The 9671-nt window shown below is 34.6% G+C and overlaps 1 protein-coding gene across 5 annotated transcripts; it reads left to right on the top strand.

The window, feature by feature from the left end:
- On the top strand, positions 1 to 9608 carry LOC111800815 (inactive poly [ADP-ribose] polymerase RCD1-like). Of its 5 annotated transcripts, none has more exons than XM_023684675.1 (8): positions 1 to 158; positions 1678 to 1783; positions 1937 to 3185; positions 5334 to 5575; positions 5797 to 5888; positions 6079 to 6261; positions 6339 to 6431; positions 9163 to 9608. In XM_023684675.1, the coding sequence occupies exons 3-8, from the start codon at positions 2059 to 2061 to the stop codon at positions 9187 to 9189; spliced, it is 1764 nt and encodes a 587-aa protein (XP_023540443.1). In that variant the 5' UTR covers positions 1 to 158; positions 1678 to 1783; positions 1937 to 2058; the 3' UTR covers positions 9190 to 9608. The 5 variants fall into 5 exon arrangements, with proteins under 5 accessions (XP_023540443.1, XP_023540438.1, XP_023540440.1 ...); XM_023684670.1 differs by having other exon boundaries at positions 8492 to 9608; XM_023684672.1 differs by having other exon boundaries at positions 2 to 158; positions 1678 to 1698; positions 8492 to 9608.
- Positions 9609 to 9671: the final 63 nt, after the last annotated feature.

The raw sequence follows: 9671 nt of genomic DNA, 5'->3' as shown, positions 1-9671 counted from the left end.
CGATAATTTTTATTTTCTACTTTTGTTTTATTTTATTTTATTTTTTCCTTCTTCTCTCTACCCCTTGTTCGTTCGATCTTCGTTTCTTGATCTTTTCTACTGCAAATTGAAATCCAGCACATGTTATGTTATTTTTTTTGTTACATGTGAAGTTGAGGGTAAGATTTTTGTTCTATTGTTTTCTGGAAATTTTTCTGAAGTTTCGACCAGTGATTTGGTTGTGTTTTCAGTCTTTAATCCTTCTGTTTATGTCTGCATTTAGATCGTTGGGTTTAGAAGTATTAATTTTGCAGTCAAAGCCGATTAAAACATACGGATGACACTGATCTGTTCGATCTGAGTTGTTTTGGTTAATTTTTCTTCACGATTTTAGGTTGTGTGTGAATTTTCGTTTTGTTTCAGTTGAATGATTCATTAGGGTATTTATAACTTAGATGAAGAAATTTTCATTAGGTATTTGCTCATAACAAGGTTTTAGTTTTGGTATGAGGGGATCGGATGATTTTTTTTTCTTGGAGGGGAAGGAATAATTGACGGTCAACTTTAATATCAGTGTAACATGAATTGTTGAAACTCGCTGTTATACTGATTTTGTTTATATTTATTTTTCTACCTTTTGATGGATCAATTAACTTTAAAATTGTAGTAATAATCTCAACCACTTTTGATGTAACAACAAAATCCCATTTCTTCCTTCTTATCATCATCTTGTTTTTATTTATTGCTACTGATCCATGTTTTCAACTTCACCATGCATTTGATTAAGCACATCACTACACATAGCCTGGAGAATCATGTCCAGTGCCTTCCATACTCTGAAACTTGATGATGTTTTTGAAAACTAAAGAGAAAAAGAAAGCAGCCAACTTGAAGTTCATCCCTGATGAATTTGGATTTTACCGAAAAAAATGGTGCAAGTGTAACGCCATAATGACATCCTTGATAGAAGATGAATTTGATAGGGCCTTCTTATTGAAGATTTGACGTAGATGAGCTTGTTTAGATTTTCTCCAACATTAATCTACATCTTTATTCTTTTCATTCACTCATTTTTAAACCCACACGATTTCTTTGGACACCATGTTTAATTATGCTGCTTGAAAAATTTCCAGTCATCAGAATGTATTTTTAAAAATCTTTTTATCATTCTTTGTGTATGAATGATATATTATTTATTACCGTCCTCATATTAATGAAAGAACCTTTAAGGGCCCCCACCCGAATGGTGTCGTTGTTTCTTGCTGTTTCTAAGTATTTATGGTTCTCCTTCTATTAAGTGTTCTACACATGATCTGTGTTGATGCTCATAGTAAAACTTATGTTTCAATTGAGCATCTTAATCTTGATTGGAAGAATCGTGCTTGCTGAAAAAAGTCTAATTTTAAAAAATAAGTGGCTGGCTTTTTGGCTCAGAGTGCTAAATGTGTACGAGTTTTGTAGTCAAGCGATGTGTTTATTATCATTTTCTTTTAATTGTTTGAAGGTATCTGCAATTATTTTCTTGGAAAATTTGTTTGAATCTTATGGATGTATTTTGTTTCATTGGGAAATTACCTTTTGTTATTTGATACCCTTCTGACATGTGAATTTGCTGTTAACTTGCAATTTCAATGGTTTCTAACATTATAGCTTTGTTTTTGTTTACCTTTTCCGCGATGTTGCTTTTGGGTGCAGCAGATTGCTTCTTGACATTTCCTGGTATGTTCCAACTCTCCGAGCTACAGTTCTCGTGCACACACCATACACATGAAGTAAACCTGGGAAATCGAGCAACTAATCTAAGGTTTTTAGCTTAAGTCCTCAAAATGGGAAAATAAAGTTGTATTTGACCACTTATTCTTATTTTTTTTCGCTCTAATGTTTGTCAACATAGTTAGTCTAATGTTTATGATTGTTTAATGTTCCCTCATCTAATAGCTATATTTTCATTTTCCAGGGTTTTCCAAGTTTCTCTCATGAATTTCTTCACAAGTCCAGTTAATGTATAAGGTGTACTTTGGATTTGTGACACACTTTTAGATTTGAAGTTGCATTTAGATATTAGGCTAGCTAGTGAAAATGGAAGACAAGATCGTAAAGGTATTGGGTAGCCAGAAAGTTGGACTTGCTTTAAAAAGAAAGCGAGCTGCCCAGTTTGGTGTACATTCAACAGAACCTATCTGCATGGCACATCAGTGCCCTGCCATGACTTCATTAAATAGCGTGGAAAAGAGACAGAAGCTAGGTGGATGTAGTAGCGCACTTGCAAACTCTGAAACTCGTTTTAGACCCTTGTACAGAGGTTATTCAAATTTTATGAAAAGTGGGATACCAAAACAAATAATGCTTTATGAAAATGGTGAGTGGATTAATTTTCCCCGTGATCTTCTTGAGTTGGCTGGGGAAACTCTGCAGGTAAAGAAAGCATCTTTGGAAATTAAGTCTAATGGACAGCACTGCGTGCTAGACTTTTTGCATATGTTTTTTTTGGACTTAAATACAGGGTTGCAGCAACCTCTTGGATGGATTGATGCAGCAGGGAGCTGCTTCTTCCCTGAGATTTATGCTGCATACAAAAGTCAATGCTACAATTCTAATGATTTTGGAAATACAGAACCACAGGTTGAAGGAAATCATGGGTCCAATGTCATCAAGTTACAGTTGGAAATTGAAATAAATGGAGTTGGCCAGTCGAGTTTGGAGTTGTGTAGTGGGGAGTCAAATGATTATATCAAACAGTCCCAAACCGATGAAAAACCTGCTTATGACTATGATATTGAAGAAGTTGAGGATAATTGTTGTAGAATACCTACTGGAAAAGTGTATGAGGTTGCTCCAAAATTAAAGGAGTTGGATATGAACCTCACCTCTGGGATTGAACTTGTGAACGGAGAATTGGATACAAAAACGGTAGAGAAAATATTTCGCGATGGAATGATGAACTCCGATGGTAGTTTAGAGATACTTAATATAAAACACTGCCATGATACTTCAACGCAGTCTCAATTAGAGCTTTTCAATAAGAACATAGAAATGACCAAACTGTACAGAGGGGATGCAAATGTTCGTTTTGCTTGGCTTCCTGTTTCTGAAACAGAACTATCTAGCTTGACGATGTATGGAATCGGGCTTTCTGGAGCTTCTTCAATCAAATCCATGTATGGCACTGGTGTTCACCTCACAGCCGTTGATTGCTCGAATGTCAGGTGGCTAAATTTCTTCAGAAAAATAATTATCTTTTAAATGATTTTGAACTCGTATAAATAATATGTTGGTTACGTTTGAATCATACTGGCTGCTAACTAGCATAACTAACTATCCAGCCACTAACAGAAAATGCCAACTACTTACCTACTGACTGCTAACTGTGAACAATACAACATCTGCCTCAATTTGCCCCTCAACCTTAAGGAAGCTGGTCCTCTAAGTTAGGATGATGAAATGCTATTCATTTGGTGCTAAATATTAAGGTCAAGCCAAAGCACGCCAGTAGTTAGGTAATGCAGTTTGTTGGAAGATTTTTGCACATTATTTAGTCCAAGTCTTTTTATTATTTCGCAAGGACCAAATGGCTCTTATTCTCTCCAGCTTATTATAGGTTCGGATAAGAAGTTGATTCGGCAAGTCCCCTCCCTCAATCTTATGCTCCTCTCCTATTTATTTTTGCCATTGGAGGAGGCTTTTGTATACATACATATATGTATGTATACTTGGTTATTTTAATGTAACTTTGTTACCACTTTTTGGATTTCCATTTCATCGTTAGAATAAATAAGTCTTTGCTTCCCATAAAAAAATGGCTTTTCTGATGTTTGTTAGCTCATAGCTGCAACTTCAACTTTTCATTTTCTCCAAGTTTTTTTACTTTGCAATTTTTTTACCATGGTTCTAGTCCCTTCACGTAGGTAAAAGGGTATTTTTTGGAAGGATTTTGACATTTGTACATCAAGTGATTTTTGGAGATGTTTTTAAGTGATTTTTGTCAATTGATGGTTAGAAAATTGGTTACCAAAATGATCATTACTTTAAATTTCAAAATTTTCATTCTATTTTTGCCTTAAAACTTTATAAGTTATTTTTTTCTATAATTTTGTTTCTCTCTAATTTTTTGGTGATGGCTCTAGGTTTCTTTTCACTCTTTCTAACTTTGTTTCTCTCCAAGTTTTTGTCACTCTCTCGAACTTTTCCTCTCCCAATTTTCTTGTCACTCTCTCGAACTTTTTCTCTCCCAAATTTTTTTGTCTAAAATTTCTGTACCTCTTAACTGATTCGCTCCAAAAATGGTCTCCCTAACTTCTTTTTCACTGTATAATTATCGTATCACGCTCCCTACTTTATTTCTCTATAAACTTCTCCTCTCTCAGAAATATTGTCTCTCTATTTTAACTTTTTTCTCTGTTAAATTTTTGCCCACTTTATCTCCAACCTGCAAGCTTATATAAAGAACCTTATTGAAAGACCATTTTTTCTCAAAATTGTTCTCCAACTTTTTTCTTCTTTTTCAAATGTTTATCACTTCCTTTTAAATGTAATGGCCTTTTAATTTTTAACGATTCTTAAATCCTTTTTGATATTAATATTAAAAATAACATTTTTTGTTTCGGTGAAAAGCCAACAAACTGAGATAAAATTTACGAGTACATGAAGGATACAAAAAACACCCCAAGAGGGGCCTAATTGACCAAAGAAGTGGTCCCAAAGTACAATTCAAGACCTGAAGGATATTTTCAACAGTCTTCACAAACGGAGACCCAAAGCTAAACATGATATTTAACACCTCGCATGAAGGTCTCTCTGCCTCTCCTAAATTTCTATTGTTTCTTACCCTCCAAAGTCCCTACAGAAAGCACAAAAAGAAGCAAACCACAGGAGATTATCCTTCCTACGGAAGGTACAACACTTAGGCCAACCAGCTTAGGGGAAGACCTCTGAATGCGATCTAAAGTATTAACCTTGCATGAAGGATCTGTCGAACAAAAAATTTGACACTGTGCCCATTTGTGTCTTGTGTTCATGCCTCTGATTCTTTGCCAACCATTCATTTGCATCTTTCTAGAACCGAGGGTATCAATATGGCCAAACATGTTATACATTCCATGTCTGTTCTTTGTCATAAGCAATGCAATACATTCCATGTCTGGATCTGTTTTATAGCTTGTACAACTCATAAAATTTTCTTCCTATCATACTTCCACTTTCCTTGCATGTTTGGCTTATTCTTCATCTGGCTATGGTAATTTCATATAATGTATCCATGTTGACTGGTTTTTCTCATAATTCATTTTTTCCTTTACGTGCTTGGTAATGGCATGCTCTCCTGCTTTCATAAGATTTGATCTTTTGTTTATTTACAGTGCAAGTCATTGTGACATTGATGACAATGGAGTGCAGCATCTTGTATTTTGCCGTGTAATAATGGGAAACATGGAACTTCTTCACCCTGGAAGCAGACAATTCCATCCAAGTGGCAAGGATTTTGACAGTGGAGTGGACAACCTTACAAAACCAACATATTACGTTATATGGAGAATGAATATGAACACCCACATCTATCCAGAATCTGTTGTCAGCTTTAAAGTTGCACCCAGTCTCAAAGGTGGTCATCTTCTCTGGGTGCACTGTTTGTTTGGAGGAGTTAATTACTTCGTTCTTTTTTTTTTTTCCTTGATTAGTTTTACAAATTCTGCCCAAGGGCAGTCATATTATTCTTAGGGATGTTACTACACTGATGGGTGGTCTCAATTTGTAGTAGTTGGAATCTTATGAATAGATGCAATGTTATTCTGAACACTTGTTGATGCTGATTCATGCATGCAGTTGAAAGTCATACCAATGACATCTCGAGGATCACTGCATCTTGTCAAGCGTCCCCTGGCCAAATACCATTGGGGTCATCGGTAATTAATATGGTAAGCCTCCAAATATGTCAATTGATGTATGTCTCTACCATTGCAGCCATTCATTATGGAGTTTTGAAATATAGACTGCAGCTCATGTTTTTTTGTTCTCCTGAAAATGGGATTTAGTAAACTGAGTCAGAATTTGTNACTTTGTATGAATTTATTGTATGTTTTGATTTTCGTGGTAGTTATCTTTTAGGATGGCGATGCTCAACCCCCAGATGATTGGAGACCTCAGGAAAGAGCAGCTAGTGTTGCTTCCAACTCTATGAAAACACCCAAGTCTCCATGGATGCCTTTCTCCATGTTGTTTGCTGCTATCTGTAACAAAGTTTCTTCTAAAGACATGGAACGTATTAATATGCAATATGAACAATTCAGGGTAATTTGAAATTTTAATTTTATGTCATGATTCTTTCAATGTCTTTTCATGTTATTTATCTGGATACCGTTTTCTAGGCCAAGAAGATGCATCGTGATGATTTTGTAAAACAGCTGAGACTGGTTGTTGGAGATTCTTTGTTGAGGAGTACAATAACAAGTCTTTGCAAGGTCATTTTCTGCTCCTCTATTCTCATTCTTGTGATTTTAATGTTAAATTTCAATCGACTTTTGGTTCTTTGACCTTAAATACACGAAAATTCAACGTTTCTCTCTCGCTATGTTTGAACAAGAAGCAAATTGTTCATTGATAGATGAAAATAAAGAAAAAGTTGAAGGATACGAACTCCCAAAATTAGTGAAGATAACAAACGACCAAACCAAAAAGGGAAAACTCCCCTAAGATATACTAAAGCGAAGATCGAATAATAAGGAGCAAAAGGCCCAAGGGAGAAACAAGCTAACAAAAATAGCATGAAAGCATGATGGAAAAACCAAAGAGACTGAATCTAAAACCTTTAAATGTTTCACTTTGACATGAAAATTCAACGTCTCTCTTTCATGTCAATGAATCGAACTACTCCTGTTTTTTTTTTTTGTTTTTTTTAACAAGAAATGAAACTTTTCATTGATTTTCTCCCGTTTCTAAAGGTTAAAATCAAATTACAACCTTTTGCTATTGCATTTTTAACTCGGTTACTTTATTCGGGATGTTTAAATTGTTTAGTCTTCTAAATCCCAAGTCTTAGATAATGTGGGCTAAAAATGGAAACATGCTATAGCTTATGATTATTGATTTTACAAAAATTGAAGTACTACGAATTAAAATTCAAAGAGGTTACTTTGCTAAAGAAATTCAGATGAGCACGATTTACCTTACTCATCTAGTAAGATGATTACCTGGTTGCAAAGTTCCTGATGTCTTACCCCGATTGTTCAATTTCTTCCCTAACAAGTGCTTGAGCCGATTCCATCACCTAGTCAACGCTGGGAATGACTCAAACCACTTCCCCAATTTTACTTTACTGTAAGCATCTAGAGGAGGATTGGTTTGGAATTCCTGACAATTTTTCGTGCATGTGGGAAGATTTCAAATTCAATGTCGTCTGATGGAAATGAGCTTTAGAAAGATCTTCATGGGTTCTACAATTTCTGGACGAGGAAACCCAACTCCAATTTACTTGGTCAAATAAAAAGAGATCCTCCCATTTTTTTACTTAATTGCTCAATTTTTCTTTTGTCCCAAATGAGTGGTTTAGGCTCCAGTTTAAAAACCAAATGGGGCTTTAGGCATTTTGGGAACATATTTGGTTCATTCAGGGGGATTTGGATGTTGTTAGAAGGACGTGGACTTAGCAAAAAATCTTTAGGGGGCCCAAAATGGGAAGGATGTGGACATTTGACTTCCTGGTTGAAAACCTTCCTTTAAATGAATCCCTTGCTTCAAATAGCCAGTCTACATTGTCAAACCAAAGAACTCGACCTGCTGTTTCTTTATCGTTCAATTTTCTTTGTACCAGTGATAATTGAGTAGATTCAATCACTCAATAAAAGTTCCAAGCGCTGATCTTCTTGGAAAAACCCTTCTTCAGGCGTGCCCATGTTGAATATACTGGTCCTTATTGGGGGGCCATGATCATTATTCCTTCAGTCAGTTTCTTTCAAACTAGTGAGGATCTTGATTTGANCCCGTGACTTTTCTTCGTGAGTTATTTTGTTATTGTGGTTTTTTTTTATTTGTATTTTAATCTTAAATTTGTGAGTGCTTTGAATTTTTGTGCATGTTACTTGCATTGTTTGTTTTGTTTAGTATTTAAATTGGGTGTATTTGATTTCTTTTTTTTGTTTTTGTCTTTTGTGTTATACATTTCATGTTTTATCGATGGTATTTCCTTCGTTTGTGTTCTCTTTGATTTATAATATTTATTAGTGTGGTTTGATTTAATATTTGTGTTTTGATCCTAAATTTTTGTAATTATTTGTTTGAGCTTTGATGTTTAAATATGTGTTTTAATCTTAATTCTTTGTAATTGTTTGTTTGAGTTATGATTGGTTAAGGTTGAATTGGTTGCTTCTTTCTCTTATTTATTTATTTATTTTTATATATATACTATTTTAGAGTAAATTACATGAAATATGCGGAAATGGATCGATAACCTTAAAAATAATGAAGTGACACTTATCTGAAGTAACACTTGATTTACCTGATACTGTGTTTTACCTTGCTGCAGTTTCCAGAAGATGACGTTTTGTTTATTGTAAAGTCTAAATATGCATCACCATGAGTCAGCTATGCTTGTAGACATGAGATGAGACCATTGATCTGTCTTTGCTTTTTTGACTGAATTTTTTATATTAAGTTACAGATTTGAGTCTTTCCACTTTTAATAGTTGTATCTATTTGGTCTTTAAACTTTAAGAAGTTCCATTTACACTCTTTGAACTTTTGATTTGGATTCCATGAAGTTCTTCTCATTAACATCATTACTTAAATATTGATGTGACACGTTATTCGTATTGATGAGTGATGATTTGACACCCCGTAGTAATAATGTGGCACAATAGAGTAAGTTAATTGGATAAAATAAGGACGTATGAGCTAAAATTTACAATGAGGCAAGTTAACAAAGTGGATTGACTCTTTTGTGCCACCTATTTCTACGTTGTGTCACAGTCATTCATTTGATTAATGTGTGTTGACATTTAAGTAAAAATGTTAAGCATAGACTTTTTAGAACCAAAGTTAAGAAGTCAATGATGTAATGAACTATTTTAAAGATCAGGGATTAAAATAGATACAATCATTTCATTTCATTTGGCCTTTTCCTTGAAACTATTGTACAAGAAACTGCTTTTTGTTATATATATGTCCAATTTTCTGAAACTTCCTCTTTCTTGGCAGGTGCCACTGAAATCATCTAGTCCATAACGCAAGGATCTGAAACAGTATGGAAAGAAAATGCTTTTTGTGGCGAAAGTGATTAATGGTAATGGTTATGTGATGCTTTTGGTTAGAATGTGTCGACATAAAATTGTGAATATGGTGATCGTTACTTTGGAACATATGCGGACTGTTAAAGTCCATTTTTCTAGTGATTTGAACTCGAGAAGACTTTTTATTTGTTTTTTTTTGTTAATGTTCCTGTACTGTCCGGATGCTGGGTTTCGTAATGTGTTACTTTCTTCGTTGAATATCACGTTTCTAAGTTTTTATTGTCGTATGCCAAGGCTTTCGATCATTGAATGTGTTAGCATTGATCAGGTTATGAGGAAGTCGTTGGCGATGAGACGCAGAGCTAAATGTACTTGTGATCAATATATGAAATAAAGTTAAAAGTTCATGTTGAAGTCTCTTCTTATCCATGGTTTTATCTCGATACATCTTACTATCTTATCAGGTGGCTACTAACC

Source organism: Cucurbita pepo, chromosome LG08 (assembly GCF_002806865.2).
Source record: "Cucurbita pepo subsp. pepo cultivar mu-cu-16 chromosome LG08, ASM280686v2, whole genome shotgun sequence".
Taxonomy (NCBI): domain Eukaryota; kingdom Viridiplantae; phylum Streptophyta; class Magnoliopsida; order Cucurbitales; family Cucurbitaceae; genus Cucurbita; species Cucurbita pepo.
The sequence above is the reverse complement of the archived record's forward strand: the minus strand, read 5'-3'. Positions and strand labels throughout refer to the sequence as shown.

Bases quoted from the DNA above. Each gene is read 5' to 3' on its own strand.
- LOC111800815 (XM_023684670.1), top strand. From the start codon at position 2,059: ATGGAAGACAAGATCGTAAAGGTATTGGGTAGCCAGAAAGTTGGACTT. The intron at 5,576-5,796 runs GTGGTCATCTTC...TCATGCATGCAG, and splicing joins AGTTGCACCCAGTCTCAAAG to TTGAAAGTCATACCAATGAC. The intron at 5,889-6,078 runs GTAAGCCTCCAA...GTTATCTTTTAG, and splicing joins GGTCATCGGTAATTAATATG to GATGGCGATGCTCAACCCCC.